This window comes from Hippichthys cyanospilos, chromosome 3, assembly GCF_059441005.1.
Source record: "Hippichthys cyanospilos isolate Australia breed blue-spotted pipefish chromosome 3, RoL_Hcya_1.0, whole genome shotgun sequence".
NCBI lineage: Eukaryota > Metazoa > Chordata > Actinopteri > Syngnathiformes > Syngnathidae > Hippichthys > Hippichthys cyanospilos.
The window spans coordinates 30611362-30630715 of record NC_142371.1 but is presented as its reverse complement, the minus strand read 5'-3'; the positions used below and the strand labels follow the sequence as shown (position 1 = coordinate 30630715).

At 37.2% G+C, this 19354-nt stretch overlaps 1 protein-coding gene across 1 annotated transcript in view; it reads right to left on the bottom strand.

Annotated features, from left to right (window-relative positions):
* LOC148426809 (threonylcarbamoyladenosine tRNA methylthiotransferase-like) overlaps positions 1-19354 on the bottom strand; it is a 200824-nt gene that overhangs the window by 28584 nt on the left and 152886 nt on the right. The window contains exon 12 of the mRNA XM_088410634.1: positions 15259-15321. Within this exon, the coding sequence (XP_088266760.1) occupies positions 15259-15321 (63 nt within the window). The remainder of the gene's footprint in view (positions 1-15258; positions 15322-19354) is intronic.

The window sequence follows — 19354 nt, the reverse complement described above, 5'->3', positions numbered from 1 at the left end:
ATTTCATGTGAAATTTGTGATTGGCGGTTATGACATAATTTGCCCATCTATGAAATACACATGAGAGCAAAAACAACCTAGTTTTCTAGAGATGTTCTGTGCTGCTATCATTAATAATCCAAGGTCCCCCCTTTTGGAAGTTCTTTTTCTTTAATTGTCTTTCGAGTTCATGTTGTTGTTACCCTCGTGTCAGTGTCTCGTCAGTGTGATTACGTCCACCCGTCTGCGTTAACCTGCTTTAAAGTGCCTTGTGTCGAACCCTGATCTGAACCCTGTTCAGATTATTTCTTTGTGTGTATTTACCGGTAGTATCTTTTTTCTTTCACTTCTTGTCGGGTCATTGTCTCTGCCAAGGTATTGTAGTATATATTGCTACTAGTGCCGCGTCGTTCTTGTCAGTGCTTCCCGTGTTTTCTCGAGTTTATAGTCTTTTGCATGACGTTTATTTCTGCATTTTTTGGTTTGTTACTTTATTGCAGTCTTCGAACTTGTAATGTTTTTTTTCATCATGATATTGAATTTGAATTTTTGAGCACACTCTGCCCATTCATTTTTACTGCAGCATGGAGTTTTGTGTTCCGAACAGCATGAAGTAAATGAGTTGACAGCATTTCTATGTAGTGTGCACACCAAGCGGGGAGTAAAGGTAAGACATTGTTTTTTCTAGTGTCCTATTTTTACTTTGATAATTTCATATTTATGATTTATTAAAAAGATTTACTTTAAGCATGACTTCAACAGCATCGGTCTAGGAGTCATTCGAGATTAGGTGTCATTCTTTATGACAGTTTTATGAAACTGCGTCAAAAAAGGACTCCCTGCAGTATGTTTTAATTATAGTGCAATAATTACTGAGAAATTCAAAATGAGACATCCAATGAAGATTGTAAGTGGAAGTTAAATGTGGCAGATAAGTAGCATTCACGCTAATAGAAGCCACATGTCAAACAATTTCCAGGTGCTCCAACAAAGTGTATGACCGTCCTTTCCCCACAGGAAACAAAAACATAACAAGGTGACAATTCGACACCCCTATTTTATACAGTACACTGTTTACCCCTGAGATAAAGAAAAATGATTTTGTGTATTTTATTTGTCAGGGTGTGATTTGTCTTAATCAAAAAACACTCTCCAAACAATGTGATTACAATGTGGCCTTGTAAGGTACTTCAATGTGTGGTGGTTGAAATGCATGTGCAAAAACACAAATGCACTTTTGAAAAACGAGAAGAAAGCAAACGTGAATTTTGAATAACACTTTTGTGTACTTTCAACAGAAATTCTTGTGGAGTCTGAGTAGGTGCTTAGCATTCACAGTATATGATGGAATATTTTGACATCTTTTGCAAATGTGATAGTGAAGAGGGAAAAACATTTTTTAAAAACTTTTTAGCTCCTCTATACCAATCAGTCTAAACGTCTCTGGAGAATGGTGCAAGTTGAGACGCAAAGATAAACATGCAATATACATTGCGTGTTTAGCTATATGTATACTTTAAGTGTACGCTGTATAAAAGTGTAAATTAGGCCAAGTGGCATGGGAATTAGAGCTGTTCTAACATGAAGATAAACACCCCCACATTTAGATTCGGTCTCAAAGAGAATGCTTGATGTCAGGACCCCCCCCCCCAAAAAAAAAAAAAAAAAAAAAAAAAAAAAAAAAAACACATACCATAAAATGCCATCAGATATGATATGCAATTGTGACAATTTTGTTCTACAGCACATGTACGGTGTGTACTGGCACATAGAACAGGTGGTCATTGAAGTACTTTGATCTTCAATGCTTTCATTCAGCAAGAGCTTCATGTCATCACATTGTCTGACAAGCCTGTAGGCTGTTGCTCTTAGCTTTTAATGGACACACTCATGTTAACAGTATGACAGCTATACAGTACATGAGAGGAATCGATGCTTGACAAAATAAGTGAAAAGCATGAACAGAAAGAGACATCCAGATGAGTCTTTCATTTTTCAGAATTCATCTTTCCATATTAGGCAAAAGCTTTTTAAATAATAATGTTAACTATGTAAAAAGGGTACCCGAATGCGGAATAATATAATGTCATAGTGATACAACCCTGGAATGAACCTTCAGTAAACTTGCAAAAATATAGAACTATATTTTTTTTTTATATTTTATATATTTTATATATTATATATTTTTTTTATGTTTATATTTATATTTATATAGAACTATAATATAGTTCTCTTTTTCTTAGATATAAAGTATTATATTTATATCAATCATGTTCTTTATCCTTAAAACACATTTTCCTAAGAGTCAAACCAGTCATTTATCGTTATTCATAGCAGCTTTGCTACCAAAAAAAAAAGAAAAAAGATCTTGTTAGTGCTGCAAACTATATGACTAAAATGATTGCAGTGGGCGACTCCTAATGAGAACTTCTAATACGCATTCTCAAACCTGTCAGTGCACAAATGTAATTCTAAAGAAAATCACATCAGATAACGGTCTTGTTAATTGCAGCATTATAAGCGCGGCTCCCTGAAAGAGTGAATGTGACAAAAGGTGAGTCTGAGCCACATCTGCACTCATTCCCCTTTATTTACCTTTCTGACAGCATGAAATACTACCAAGGATGAAAAACTAAGCTGCTCTTGTCAAAGAAAAGAGAAAATCCCTGATGCTGCTCTGCTGTTTAAAAGAGCTCTAAGTCCACTTTTTTTTCTTTTCTCCCCCACTGGCAGGACTTCAAACAAGCTGCTTCAACAAGTCGGGGCTCTTATATATCAACACTCAGAGATGAGCTCGAGTGAACAGGAAACAAAGACAGACAAAGAAATAGAAAAGATGGAACAAAAAAACATACAGGAGAGGCTGTAAAAAAATACAAATAAAAAAAAGTCATCAATGATAATGTGGCTACATTTTCTATTAGACTTGAAAGAGGAATAGGCCATTGAATTTCCAAAAAATAATGTAAGAATGAAAAGGACAAATGCAAAAACAGTGCACCATTATATTTTTAACGTGTCATTATGCTTTCAGTGGCTCCATCTATCAAAGATGAACGCGGTAATTATTAAATGAAATGTATACTACTAGTCCAAATTAAAGTGAAAAAGAAGATCTCACTGAATCGAACCTAATGCATTGCAATATATGAATCAGTGATCCCAAACATTCAAAAGTAAAAACAGCAATATCATGACAACCTGCCGAAATTCTGATTCCGATTGGAACTGAATGATGGGTTGGAGAAAAAACAATATTTTTGTGTGAGGAAGACAAATGAATAAAACATACCTCTTTTTTTTTTTTTTTTTTTTAAATACAAGCTGGCGTGTAGCAAAATTGACCATAGATGTCAACTTCATCGTGATTGGTTAAACCATTATGTCATGTCAATGTAATAAACTTTACAAGCTGATTACATACTCTGTGCGAAGAAAAAATCCAGTAACAACTCCACAATGCACTTTGTTTTTGTGTCTTCCATCAGGCTAGCCTTGCTTTATCTAACCAGGCCTGTTAATTGAAGCTATTTATTAGCTCCCAACATCCAATTAACAGTCTTTCACAGAAGGCATCACACTAATCTAGACATAAGGCATGGAGAGATGATCGAGAAAAAGAACAATTAATAAAAGAAGGAAAAAGTGTGTAGGTGTCAAAACAATTCAATACAAATTTGTTCTTGTTTGTTATTTGTTTGGATTAATCAGAGTATGTTCTTTTGACTCATTTTGTGAACATGCAAAGATGTTAACAATTATCTAAGTGTCAAACTGTGAATATATTAATTCACTATAGAGTCATATTTTACCAGGCAACTATTTTTTTTTTAATAAATCCAACTAACCACAAGATAACAGTCACCAAAAAAATCCCAAGGTCAAGCACGTTCAACAAAAAAATCAGTTATTCACAGTGCGTAAAAAAGTTATAAAATCACTGCTTAGTAAACACTAACATAGAACATTAAAGTAAAAAAACAAAAACAAAAAAAAAAACATGTTCTAGCTTACTGCCACATTATTTCATTGTCATTTCTAACTCACAATACACACCTGCACTCAGACTCAATACATCACTTTCCCCTCCTGCTGTGGCCCACTTTGGTAACCGCCATAAAGAGACAAAAGCTATAGTCCAGAACCTGCAATGGCCCTATTTGTTTACAGCGCTAGTATATGTGTTTATAAAAGTGCATTCTGTTTAACCTTTTCAATGTGGGAGCTCACCTCACAGGACAAATAGAACTTCCCACATGGTGTAATTCTTTATATTTTCAGGTGGAGGTTCAGTAGCGGCAGAGTGGAATTGTAATTGGGTCATGGCCGCATTGATTGCAACCCCTATAATAAGGCATCAAGATCGAGTGAGGTCTGATGTCACAAGTAGGCGATATCGGATTCTGACGGTATGGTAACTTCGAGCAAAATGTATCACGGTATTAAAATCACAGCTCTGCTTTGTTCCATTGAAAATAATCTATAACAAAATATAGAATGTTTGGAACATTAAGAATTGTGAATCACATTTAGCATAAATAAATAAAAACATAATGAATACATTAATAAACACATTCATATTATTGTTGTTTAATTGTTCTTAGTAAGTCACAGTGCCTCGTCACTGGTAAACTATATTTAAGATAAAGAAATACATGCCAAAAAACTAAATAAAAAACAAACAAACAAACAAATAAAACAAACAGTGATTGCCATTTAATTATGGATGGCTTGATGGATCAACGCTACAAGGACGAGTGATAAGATATCACAAAACTGCACCATGCTTCCATTAAAGTCCACTAAACTTGGCAAACAGGCAAACTCCACTTTGAAACCCTCTAAAATAATTCCTATAACTTCAAATGTTATGACCTGTTATCCTTAAAGTTACACAGAAAGCAAGTTGTTTTGATTAGCAAAGTGTTTTTTGATTTAAAAAAAAGCGCACTGATGTTTATCTTTTTTGAAATCGTGAAGCCTGTTCTAAGTGCTATAACTTGCTTAGTAAAGCTTCGGTCGATCATTTCCCAGAAAGGTATAACATAATCTAAATTCATCGTCATTTTTGGTTCAGACCCACAAACGTAATATGTCCTCCAGCATGTTGCTTAGGTCCGAAAGGTTTAAGACAAAATGTTCCATGCATGCCCAGAAGGTTATACAAACACAGAAATAAGTACATAGAAAAAAAAACAAACAAACAAACAGTGAATGCCATTTAATTATTTTCAAAGAGGCGGCTTGCTGAGTCGATCATATTCTGCTTTGTGTAAATGCCCCCTTTGTTTGATTAAGCAAAAAGAAAAGTACTCATTACCTGTTATACATGGCATTAGCAGTTATTGCAACCTTGAGTTTTTAACATCTCGGTAACCTGTCAACGCGGTTATCGGTCCATGTCTAGATGGAAGCATAATGTCATTTCTCTCAACATACATAACTTAATTGTATGGTTTAGATCCATAAAATTCTAGCTCATCTTAACATTGCACCTAGTATCCTTATTTCTCGTCTGTTTAGGATATGGCTAACAAAAACAAAAATGCATTTCACCATGCATTTCATGTGACAAATAGAGTACCCTGACTTATCATTAAAAAGTGGCATGATAGACCAAATATTTTGTACACTCTTGCAACGAAAAATGAAGAATTTAAGATTAACATGGAAAGGAATCGTTTCTAAAAAAAAACTTTGGGACATCAAATAATTGTCTGCAATAGCTAGTACTAATTTGTTAGCACATCTCATACTTTTTTTTTGTACATATAGTACATGCACAAGTACAGGTGTGGTGAGTTTGTGTCTGCTGACTGAACAGGCAAAAGTTGTCAAATGGTTGTTACTGGCCTGCTGGTGCTTTGCCACATGGACGAACAGATAAGAAAGACACTTAGTGTATCTACTGTACCCCTTGATGTCATTCTTTGAATAATGCTGTCCGATTGAAGAAACTTGATTCGAAACAATGATTATTGAATAAAGATTGCCAAATACTGAACTTATTCATGCTTATTCATGCATAACTTATTTACTTGGTTATTTATTCATTTGTTTAGTTAGTTGTTGTATTTGTCTTTACAATTTTTTTATTTATTTTTGAAGTTAATTTTTGAAGTTACTGTAAACACACAGGTTTTGCACTATAATCACTATAATTTTGCACTATAATCCAAATGCATAGTGGTTATTGAAACATCTTTGAAGCAGATTTTCTGGAAAATTAAAAGGAGGTACTAAAGCCAATGTCAAAATATTTCAATTGTGGATATCTTTTTATCAGCTGATATTTACTCAGATATATTCGGTACTCATTTAAAAAAATGTTACGGAATATGCCTGCACTTGCTTATTAGGGCCGTGTTTTAAAGACAATATAGAGTGTATTCTATAGAGGTGTAATGATTAATATCTAATCAAATACAAATGAATGACCAAATTAATTGATTATAATTTTTGATAAGCAATTAGCTGTTTAGATGTCTTTAAAAATGAAAATGTTCCAAATACTCATTATTTCCTCTCCGCAGCATGTTTTGCTCTGAATTCTGTAGTCCTCAACAAAAGCAGACTGATTATCTTTGTCTTGAATCAAAACGAAACATTTATTTGTAAATAATTCCCTATTTTCTAATGCTGCAGACCAAAACAGTAATACATTCATAATGTATTTATGTTTATGATTTTCTGTCAAATTGATACATTGTCTTTTTTGGAATAAAAAAGTTTAAATCAAAACATATTCAACACTGATGATCACCATGTAGGTGAGCTACAGGTATTGACAAAAAAAAAAAAAAAAATAAAAATAAGCAGGAAAAAACTTCAAAAGAAAAACAACTACTCAATTTTCTAAGTTCCCTTGGATAGTAAATAACCTGCAAATTCATACGACTCCGGCTAGGGCGCCGCAACTACCGAGCAAAATCAATACGCAATGCAAGATTTAAAATGGTGTTAGTATGTAAACACATGTACATGCACAGTGAGCGATAAGCTCTCCTCCACAGCTTGTTTAATGAAACGCCAAGGTGCCTAACAAAGAACACCGATGTAGTTTGCGCCTCTGAAGGCAAAGTGAATTAATCGTGCAGATATTGGCTGAGTTATTTGGCTGTCTTAGCACTGTGTGTGCAACTCTGCGATAGAGTGATAAACAGGGATTTAAACGGGAAAGGTGAGGCAACAGCCAGCCACACAACATGCATAGCATCGGTGATTAAAAAAAATACAAAAATACTGGAGTGAAATCACTCATTTGTCCCTCATGTTCTTGTGTGTAATTAAACAGAGGCCGAATCAGAACCAGCGAGCAATTCCTCTGATAGCGCATGCAGGAAGAAGTAGCAAAAGCTGTCAATAGCTTGAGACAACAGGTTCTGAACGTTCATATAGATTGCAACGATTTTGTTGAAGCAGGCTTCAAACGTCTAAGGATTAGCTGTGCTAAGCAATCAGGAGAGAGAAACAATTTGGCAAAGGGTGCTGCATTCATAATAAACCTTTACTCCTAAATTATTTGGCCAAGACACGTACTCTTGTAGGTTGGGAGCAATTAGAAGGCCGGTACCATTATTCCATGTTTTGACTTGTGAAACCACAGTACAGCAGACTGAGACATTAGTGTTGTAATTGTCAAACTCGGTCTTGGTCTCCAGACTGGCCTCAAGCCCACGTTTTAAGGGTCTCGGTATTGTATTGAAAAGGCATTTTTAATCTGAAGTCTCCTCTTGGCCTCTGATAGGACAGACTCTGGATTTTTGATCAGGACTGTTTGAGACCACTACCACTACTTCTGCTGTGATCAGAGAGATATTAAATACTTTGTTTGGATTTGCAATTTTGTTTTATTGTTCAAAAACAACAAAACTGATTTGATTTTTGTTGCTAATGTAATGGAAAAATGGTTCTGGCGGCATTTTATTCAGTTTTTTGGAGTGATTTCTGGTTTGTACACACAGTTTTAGTCTCAATAATGTCTTTGGCTTGGTTAATGTGGTCTTGATTTACTAAGCCTGAAAATTAGAAATGGAGAAAAATAAGTGAGAATTTGTCAATTGTTAGAATAAATAACCCTGGCCACATATTTCATTTGACCTATAGATTTTTGGCAACACTTCCTCCCAAAAATCGAGCCGCTTGTTGAGGAATTACAGAAGGAAGACTATACGCAGGAACTAACATTATTCTGAATTCATAATCAAACCGCACAAACAAGACGATCACAAAAATAAGTCACACATTTGGTGATTGACCAGTCCTGCAACACCACTTGTTCTGCTGTTCTTATCAGGAAGCAACGTTTTGCGGAGACAAATATACAAATGTACTTTTTTCTCAGCTACAAAAACATGTTGTATTCGCCAAAGAAAAAGCAGAATACCCCGGCTTGCTGTCGCTATCTGTGGTAAAATGATAATAAACAATTAAAAAAAAAAGCCACAGGGTATAATCAATACTCAAGCACTGTTAAATACTGATTTTTTGTTCCATGAATCTAGATGTAGTCTTTGTCATACAGTATGTGATTGTGACATTACTATTGTATTTGTGGTCATTTACCGCTGTTCTGACACCATTTAAAATGTAGTCACCATCAGAGGAAATCAATGAAAATACATCATAAACCTGCAGTCAGACTTTTGATTGCAATTTTATTCCCACTGTTGTTAAAATAACTGTCCCTTTTTCTTCCATTTTAATGTCTTCTCATTGCTCTGCTTTATATCTTACATCTTGCCTACTTATTGAAAGCTACAGGGAGAATATGATGCTGTAGCCATAGAGATTATAATCACAGAAAACCGATTCCAAATGAAGTCATGGCTCTCATGCGTTCTGAACATTTGCGAGGCCATACATGTGCATGTGTGTGTTTCATAAGTCCCTGTTGTGTAACCTTGACAGATTGAGCACAAGTCTACATGTCTATAGAACTCTACTGTGCAACAGTAAAAAAGGAGACAAGCATGTCTTTGGCAAACAGCACAGCAGTGTGGGCGGAATATCATGCACACACGCGCACACGGATGCTTGCACAAGCGCACGCCAACCAGTCCGGTTCCATTTGGGTAGCCTTTGATCAAAACGGAGGTGTAACATTATCCTGTAGAGTAAGTTATTAAAAGTGTCTTTAAAGTCAAGGTAGAATCTGTCACTTTTACAACCCATTTCTTCCGCCAGCCCTCTCGCGATGAAGCGGTCGACAAGTTGCACAGTAATCTATGAGAGTGAGTTTATTTTTATTGTTTTAGTATACTAAAGGTGAACATGAGTTGATGTGAATGGCTATAACAATGAATTATTTATGTTATTGTGAGCCATTTCCTTTTTTTTTTTGCTTGTCCGACAGTCGTCACATTCATTTAAATTTTAACAGTCATATTCACTACAAGTAAAAAGGCAGTGTATTGCTAAGCTTGAAATACTAAATAATGCCTCTTATTAGCGGATTGAAAAACTTCTATTTTGCATTTTCTGGAATGTCTGTCCCGCTGATTACAATGATAGATGAAAAATCCACTTCTTAATCTGTATGTTTTTTTTTTTTTTGAGCATTCCCATCATTCATTATTCTGTTTGCAAAATGGGTGTCTGTTTTGGAGGGACTGCCCCCCACTGTGTGTGCGGGTGTTTGTATTATTTTTTCACAAATACATTTATATATACATTTATATGTACTGTATTTGACACACATAATAGTGTCTTTGAAGTCACTTACATTGCTTCATCAATATTCCATTAATAAACCTAAGCGTGGAATTGCCTGTTAGCGACTACGAGGTCAAGAACTTCCTGTTCTTCTTCTTGGTCTTTTTCTTCTTGAGGAGTAGACTGTGCACATTACATGTTTAAGTGCCCTCTACTGGTTAAAATTTGAACATCTAAAACCGAGCCACTATAGAATATTTTTAGTGACAAGTTATATTCTCGGATTAACATAGGCATGGTTCTTTCGATTTTTTTTAAATCCTATAATTTTCTTGAATGAAAGCCCGCTAGCTACTAAATCAGTAAGTGTGCTTACGCTACTAAATCAGTAAGTGTGCTTAAGCACAAAAATAGCGTTGGCCATCTGGCTACTACTACTACTGGTGGTGCACCAATACAAGCAGTAAAATATGAGTTTTTTTTCTCAAAACTACTGATGTGGATACCTCTAACCACTCTGCACTAACTGATTATTACTTGATCACCATTTTTAATAGGGAAGATCATTTGTGATAATTCCTTTTTTAGAGGAAGTCTTTCTTCTTTGGTGCCATTGCAAAACTGCGTGCCCCACATGAAAGGACTGTGTAGAAAACAGTGCCGCAAACTTGGTCAGGCGGAGCTTTGAGACTGATATTTTCATTTGATCCTTTTTTTTAAGTCGACTTACTCGACTTTGTTTTCAATAAGACACAAGAGGATTGAGGACACATCTTCAGAATTTGTAAAACCAGATGAATGGCATTTGCATTGTTAACTCGCACCTCACACCAATATCGCGAGGATAGACTGATTAAATTGATAAATTTTTCATAATAAGACTGAAATAATCATGTGGATAGACAAACAAATGAGCCAAGAAAACAAATCACTGAACTCAATAAATGTATGTTTTGTCTCTCTCCGATGCTGCTTTTGTCTACTCTAACAGTACATTAATTAACAGGAAATATGAGGGGGAAAGTATGGCAAGCAAATGTCAAGTTTGACAAAAGTAGAGGTTAGCTTTCCCCAACAATATAAAGCAGCAGCTTGGAAAAATCCCTCAGCAAATAAACACAATTAGGATCCCCAAAGGGGAGAAAAACACAACACTAATTGTTGGAAATATTAAAAGTGATCTGTTAGGGAGAGAGAGACTTGTTAGACTAATTAACTTCTTCCAGTGTTTTTTTTTTCCCCCTCTTTGTGACAAATGATAATTATGTCAATGTTACGAGGCAAAGAGGGAATTCACAAAAATTGAAAGTGGGAGGGGGTCATTTATTGTGTGCAATTAGGTTTTTATTTTCCAAGAACGCTTGCTCATTGGGTTTTCATTATCAACCCCCATTCACACTGCCTCTAGATCCTTCCTTTCTTCAACCTGCATTTTTTTCTACTTCCAATATTTGGCGTCCCTGGTGAGGCTGAGCAGGTGCAACGGTCCATGTTGACAGCTTGTCCCTTCTCTCTTGCTGCAAGGCAAACTGTCACTCTTGTCATTCAGGCCTATGCACACAGCATGGAAAATGGATGCGGGCATCTGTATTTGTATGTTCTCGGGAGATTATGACAGCGCACAGTGACAGGGGCAAGGGGCACTGTAAGCACTCTGAGAACCAGCTGAATGCATGCACACAAAACCGGACTCAAGTCTCACAACTTTGACCTGGCAGGGCCAAGCCTTCAGGGAAAAAACTTCAAAAGAGAATGCAGAGGTGTTGGATTGTATATTGTATATTTTTAAATAATTCGCAGACCCTTTCAGTATCACTGTGCTTAGCAAAGCACCTTTTTAACCATATTCTGGGAACATGTCAGCACTGAGAAGCAACCCTATCTCAAGGAGACATTAATATAATCACACATACCAAAAACTACTGGGTCACCTATGTCAATTTTTCTCAAGTGTGTATTATATGTGAAACCTCCTAGACTTCAGCATCATGTGATAGCAGTGGTGTTGGACTTCCTGCTACTGTGGGCTACTGTGGGTAACGTGGCTAACATTCTATCATATACTACTTTTGCAAAGCGCTTTACGTGATATCGCTCAAAGTAGGGCCGCAAAATGGAGGCTGGCCAACCAATCGAACATTTCTCCTGTCCAAACAAACAAAGTTGGTTGTGTGGGAAGATTCCGGCTTTCGAAAAAGGACAGGCTACTGTTGCGTGCGCGTGAGAGAGAAGGAGAGGGAGAGAGAGGGAGAGAGAGGGAGAGAGAGATATATTGCTTTTCCAACAGATTACAGACTATTAGATGAATCATAATTAATTTGTTTTCTGCAAAAGTTATTTGAAAGAATGTCTTTCTTTTTCAATAAAGGGATGGAAAGATATATATTTTTTAATTGGTTCTTCATAAAAATGACCTACAGTGGGCCCCCGGTTTACGAACTCCCTGTTTTACGTATTTTTCATCTTACGACGTGGACCGCAGAGTTTTTTGTCCCCCTCTTACGCACAAACCTTTCATTTTACGAACTATCCAACATGCCGGTCAGTGTGTCAGCACTATTTTTTTCGCTTTGCTGAATCAACAAAAAGAACTTTTTCGCATATCACGGAAATGCCGATCTGCTATTGGTCAATTAAGGCAGTCACAGTCATGGTCTCAGTCACGGTCTCAATCTCGGAGATGCCGATATGCTATTGGTTGATTAAGGTCACAGTCACGGTCTCAGTCACGGAGATGCGGATATGCTATTGGTCGATTAAGGTCACAGTCACAGTCTCAGTCACGGAGATGCGGATATGCTATTGGTCGGCGTCATGTCAATCACAGAAATGCCGATATGCTATTGGCCGAACTTGATGGCACAGCTGGTCGGTGTGTTGTGAAGACTTTGCAAATTTTATCTGTTAGACATGGCTTCTAAAATTGTAAGTGGCGGTAAAGGAAGAAGTAAGAAGTAAGAAGAAGTAAGGAAGAAGAGGATGATGACAATAGAAACGAAGCAGGAGATAATAAAAAAATACGAAGGAGGCGCACGCATAGTTAACCTTGCTAGTGAGTATGGCCGTAACCGCTCGACGATCGCTACAATTCTCAATAACAAGGAACCTATGAAAGCAAGCAAGTCTTCTAAGGGCAAGACTTTCCTTGCCAGGGGACGGAACTCGGTCAACAACAAAATGGAGAGGCTTCTTCTATTACGGATTAAAGAGAAAGAAATCGGCAGTGATATGTTCTTGTTTAAGAAAATAAATAAATAAATTCTGCGGGTTGATCTCTGCTCCCCTCCGCCTCCACCCACCACCAGCTCAAGTCACGTCGCCCCAAAGGTAAATGTCATTTTCCTTTGTATATTTATGTTATTTAATTTAACTGTACAGTAGATTATATTACTAATTTTTAAAATGTTTTTAATATGTGTATAAAGTCGTGATGTTTTTACCTAAGGTTTTTGCAGGCGTTGCACGCATTCGCTAATTATCATAGGTTTGGATTGCCCGTCATACGGACAATTCGAGTTAAGAGCCGAGCCGCTGAACGGATTAAGTTCGAAACACGGGGGCCCACTGTACTACTATTACTTCATTCACTACCATTGACGACTGCAGACGTCAAAGCTCCATTTTTACTGTGCTGGCAGTGAACGAACCCGTTCACTGCTACTGACGGTCAAATAGTCAAATTCATGTATTCATTCAGAAGCAAAATTCATTTTGAATGGGCTGGCAGAGAATTAGTTAAAATAAATGTTAATTGGAGCCCTATCATGATGCGGTGTTTTTAATGAACACAATACAATGCAATATTCAGTACAGTATACAAAAACAATGCTAACCTTGCTGCCAGTTGATTGTAAACACTATTGACCGTGTGTGTTCGCACGTTTGCTGTTGAAGACTAAAAAAAATGTGTGTGTGTGTGTGTGTGTGTGTGTGTGTGTGTGTGTGTGTGTGTGTGTGTGTGTGTGTGTGTGTCGTACAGGGCACTGGCCCTAGACAAAGTCTTCTGCCAGGTTTCTGCCCACTGGTCTTTTCATTGCTGATGGATGGGCCTTGTTCAGCACCATCTGGCTACAGGATACTTCACATTAATCATTGCAAACATACACAGAGGCACACCCACTCGCGACATGTCTCTCAAAACACACACCAGAGAGGCTGTGTTCAACACTGTATTTAAATATATATTCAAAAAAAGTATAATCTACTGTCATATTTACAAGTAAACCATTTTCACTGATATTAAGTAGATGACAGAAAGACAGAAAGCCCAATAAAGGAGCAAGCTAATATTTCACTAATCCCATTGAGTGTCAATACTAGTCTGTATTGAAGGTTGACATTTTCCTCCCTCGTGATTTTTCATTAGCCACAGGAGGTTCAGACACAATCTTGGTAATAAAACAACAATTAGTTCATTTAAAAAAAAAAAAAAAAAAAGTCATTATTTCATTTAGGTTTGTAGCCTGCAGCTTCGAAACAATAAGCCCCACAAACACAACAGCCTCACCACAACTCAGCCTTTATTAATGACCTTTTCCTACACCGGCGAATGCATATTAGCAGTAATTGCCGTAAAGGCGGCAATGTACCTAGCCTTTGTATACATGCATTATCGCTGTTACATGTGTACACAAAAAGCACACTGATGTAAACTGACAATACCTTATCTAAACTACGAGCTGAAAGGCCATGCACCCGTAGAATCGAATGTAAAATGAGGGATATTATCAGACTAACTGCTATATAAGCTTAATAAAAGCCGATTTGCTTCCATATTTCCTCGGCGAAAAGATAGAGGCAAGGACAAGCAGACCTTGGTGGATCTGGGATGACTCATGCTTGACATTAGATCTTTTTAGCAGAGCATATCTCACAGCTATCTGGACTTGTAATGCGCAGGGATTTATTTTGCACATCTCCAATCTCTGAAAATGGAAAAGGACTTGCATGAACATTCTGGGCTTTACCAGACATTGCAGAAGAGCAGATTTGTGAAATTATTATAGTGAACACGTGAAACATATCAGCACATTGCATGTTTAGATGTGTGTGAATTTGGAGGTCAAATTTAATATAAATTCAAACTAAATCCGGAGTTTACCAGTGCTCCCACATGCACTTTCTATTAGGGATAACGTGTATTTTATTAAATAACACAGTAAGTTGAGTGGCTCTCTTGTGTTGAAAAAGAAAAGGTTTCCAAAACAAATCACAATTGCAAAGATTTTCCGCGCGATTCAGTCGATGGTGATTCTACGTTGTATGCGATGCTAAATGAGTCACTGAATTGAGTGAGTATCAATAACCATACAGCAGTTAAATCCTGAACATCCAACTTAAAAGGAAAACGGATTCCCCATCATAATGAGGAGGCAACACTTAACATGTTCTTATACGCAATGTTGCTGACAAGAGATGATCCCCATAAGTGTAAAAACAAAATCGTCACAGCCCTTAAGACAATACATGAATGAAGACTGACAACTTCTGCTGTCAAGTGAGGGGCTTCATCTGAGGCCTATTAACAAACACGCACGCTGATGATGAGACAAGCGCGCAGTGATTGAGATGGACAAAGACGTGTCAATAGGGGATGAGGAAGAAAAAAATAAATTACAACCTTACCTTGTGATCATAAGGATTGTAGGAGTGGAATAGCTGAGATAGTTCTTTTGTCCGTTGTTTCTTCTGTGATTGCAAAAAAGATATGGAATAGAATGTTAGAACGAACATGCAATACACAGAATACATACAGATCAGATACAATAAGGAACTAAGGCAAAGGAAAAATCTAAGTTTAGATGATCACTTCTTATCTTTATTATGACACATTCAATATCCGTGGAAGAACTTGTCTTGAGGATCAGACCTGATTAAAGATAGGAACATTATTTACTAAATTTGGGCGTATGCATACAACTTTTACAACAACCATTTGGAATTCTACAGACTGAAGACCAAACTTCAAAACTGTTCCGCACCAGTCAGCGAGTGCTGTCTAATTTAGGGTAGAAAGATGGCATATGGTGTAAAGATGTAGGACAGGCGATACGTCTTGACTTATTAACTTATGGGGTCACTTAAACAGATGGAGAAAAATCATTCTGGCTAATAGCAACGCCTACAGTAATTCATTAACTCTGTAAAGCATAAAAGGAAGACAGAAGAAGAACAGAGTAAACCAGTGCCTACCAGTCATATAAGAAAGACATTTTTGATGCAGTTTGTGCTAAAAGTCCAGCCGTAACCGTGTAATAAAATGCACACGCATGAGACGTGGCTGTTTGATGCACAGCAGTTGTTAATGCAATCAGTTACATGATGCTGACACAGTTACAAAGAGGCGTAATTAACCCACTGATTAGGCCATGTCTGGCTGAGGGGGAAAAGCTGTATGTACTTGCCGCTATTGCTACAAGGAATTCTGTAACCGTTGCTGTTCGTTCGCCAGCTTGATTCCAATCATTGCTAATAGGTAAAAGGATGGATCGACTGTCCTCAAGCCACTTCTGTACTTAGGGAATGCCTACATGTTGCTCTGCTTCCACATATATACAGCCATCATAGCTCATCACATGAGGGGGCGGGGGTTATTTGAAAAAATAGATCGGATGTGTGTTGCTGATTTTGATGACAAATTTTTAACCTATACAAATAGACGTTCAAATACATTTGAGCATAGAGTACTTGACAACATGGTCACACATACTTGCACATATGTTGCATATATGACTCAAACATACTTGTGAGCTAAATGCTAAAAACACACATTTTCCCTAGACCACAGAATATTAACTTGTACATGCACATTCAAAAATGTGGAACAGACCAATTACTAAAACTACAAAATATTCATAAATGTTACACACTCAATTTTGAAATGGTTTGTAATAATGGTCAAAGGTTTTAGGAATAACATTTAATTTACAATATGTGCATGGATCAAAGTCTCTGATACATTGAGTGCATGTTTTGTCCTCGGATGGAAAAGATAATGAGGGAGTGGGAACATATTTAGTGTGTGAGTGATATTAGGCCAATTGAAATGTGCCTGGTAACTGGTAAACAATCACAATTAGCATGAATGTGCTAGCAAATATCATTAAAAGGTCAATGAACACTGAAATTTAGTTCACATGTACCTATTGTTATATGTACATCACACAAGTAATAGGGCCCTTAGTAATAGGGCCCTTAAAGTTCCTTCCTTCCTTCCTTCCTTTCTTCCTTCCTTCCTTCCTCCCTCCCTCCCTCCCTCCCTCCCTCCCTCCCTCCCTACATAACAATATATAACCCTCCCTCCATAGCAATATATAACTGATGTTTTCAGCATTGAGCATAGATGTACATTTGAACACATTTGAAAGTACATGCTTGCAAATACGTCAAATCCATTTAAAAATGCCTGAACAAACAAAAATGCAAAAATGTTTATGTCACTATAAATTGACAGCTACATGCTTGCATAGAATGGTACTTTAAACAACAGTGTAACTGAATATGTGTTGAACCAATTTTTCCACCGATATTACTGTGCAAGACGTAACCCTCGTTTACGTAAACCTCATTACGTCGCATTACACCCTATACTCCTGTGTTCACACATAATCTCATCCCAATGACCAGTCTACTCTTCATTCTTTGTTCCCCTAAAGCTCTTCTAGCTTCCAATCCTATCATAATTTTCCATGTCCACCTATCTCTGACTTATTTTTGTTTTCACCTAAATCCCTCTAGCACTCTCAGTCAAAAGTCTCCACTGGCTCAAAACCTGTCTCTCTCTCTTTCAATCTTTTCTTTGGCTTTCCTTAGGTATCCCAAGGTACCCTCACTTCTTCCTCATCTCCTATATTTCCCCATAGGATGGGAGAACTCATACTTATTCACTCTTCACTCTCTCCCCCAACTTCTCCTCCCCCCTTAGTCGATGTATCTCACTATATATGCCTGGAGCACCTTAGGTGAGAGCAATCCTCTCATCATCACTCCATAGAAACATTCTGCCTACTTCTGCACCCCGCTAGCCCCCCTTCTTCATGAGTGTGTGTGTGTGTGTGTGTGCACGTGTGTGTGCATGAGCATAAAACCACACCAGAAATTTAACCGCAGGTTAGGATTTCCAAATCCCCATGCAGCTTACTCGTTCACACACATACACATAATGGATAGACAGACACGCGCATGCACACATACACACATGGGCATGCACCCACACACAAACACACTTGACTTGGGTGCAAATGAAATTGATTGATAAAATAAGTGAAATATGATTCATAAAATGCATTTGAATTGAATGCCAAACTGCAGTGAAAGTATAGATGGTCCATAACAATACAATAAAGATCTAACATAGGAAATAGTGTTGTCAAGATAAAAGAAAAATTATGGATTAAGAGCTGTAATTACAATGATCACAATAACAAAAAGTGGATCCATTTGTGTATTTACATTAACAGATGCATTTTAAACCATTTATCTTCTGTTGTATTTGAGACATGTTATAAGTGCAGGTTGCATCCTTTCGACCATCAGGAGCAATGGTGCTGTTATCTTTTGTCCATCGTGAAATAATTAGGAAATAACACGGAAATAACATAATGTTCACCCTGTCTGTCATAAATTGATGAAATGCTGGGTGTTCTCCAGTTTAGTTTGGCAAATAACATTCACTTTATGGCTCTCTATTTTAGAGCCTCTGTTGCTATCGTTAGGTGTGACTGAAGTCATATCTGGATCCTTTGTATTTATGTTGTAGGCTAAACTTGATATGCTCCGGTGCTAAGCAACCCCCGTCCTACAAAGAATGCATATCTTTCTACTTTTGGCAAAGGTACAATTGGCACATTTATTAAAGTTAAATTTACCATCAGACCAACATATTTTACATGTGCTTCCATTTTCACATCTTCCTTCTCCTGCTGAACCACAACACCCAAAACATGAGCATATCAGGTTATGCCAAACAATGGCAGCCAATCAGTATACACTTAAGGGTGTGCTTGACCTTAGTTTTCCAATCCCCCACAAGAGCCAGAAGCCCGATGCATGGAAATTGATCTAAACAGCATAAAGAAAGCATAAAGTCTGAGATTGAAAATTAGATGAACATGGTTATAAAAATAACACTTTATCGATGACTACAATTAAATGATCGCAACTAATCTGTTAATCTTACAGCCCTGAACATACAACATTGAAATCATAAAGATTCTTTCTAATACTAGGATATTTAAAAGAGAAATGTGAGACTGTCACCTGTAAACTTCAGCGTTATGCATGTCCAATTAAACTCGTTGCTCCAAATAAGGTATGCCAGCCCAAGTTGATTACGCACAATACCGGTGCTTTGTTTTAACGGTGAAATTAATGAACTTCTTTCATCTTTAAACCATTCCCATCAATTTAATGGATTAGGATGAACAGGTTTTACATTTTAAAATGACAAACAACCCATATTTGCTCCAATGTGGCCATAATTCAAGTGCACAAGTTCAATAGGAAAAGGCTTGTGTGTGCGTGTTTGTGCGTGTCTTCTAACCGGAAAACTTAATCTAGCATGCTGTCAATGTTGTGTCAGTGACAAGCCGGCAACGCAAAGCCAATGTGTTTATGCAGCTTCGCCATCAACATGATGGGGAACGATAGTTGTTACCATGACGTCCATCTGTTGTTGCCACCAGAGACAGATGCTGCGACTAACAGGAAGTGACATTCCATG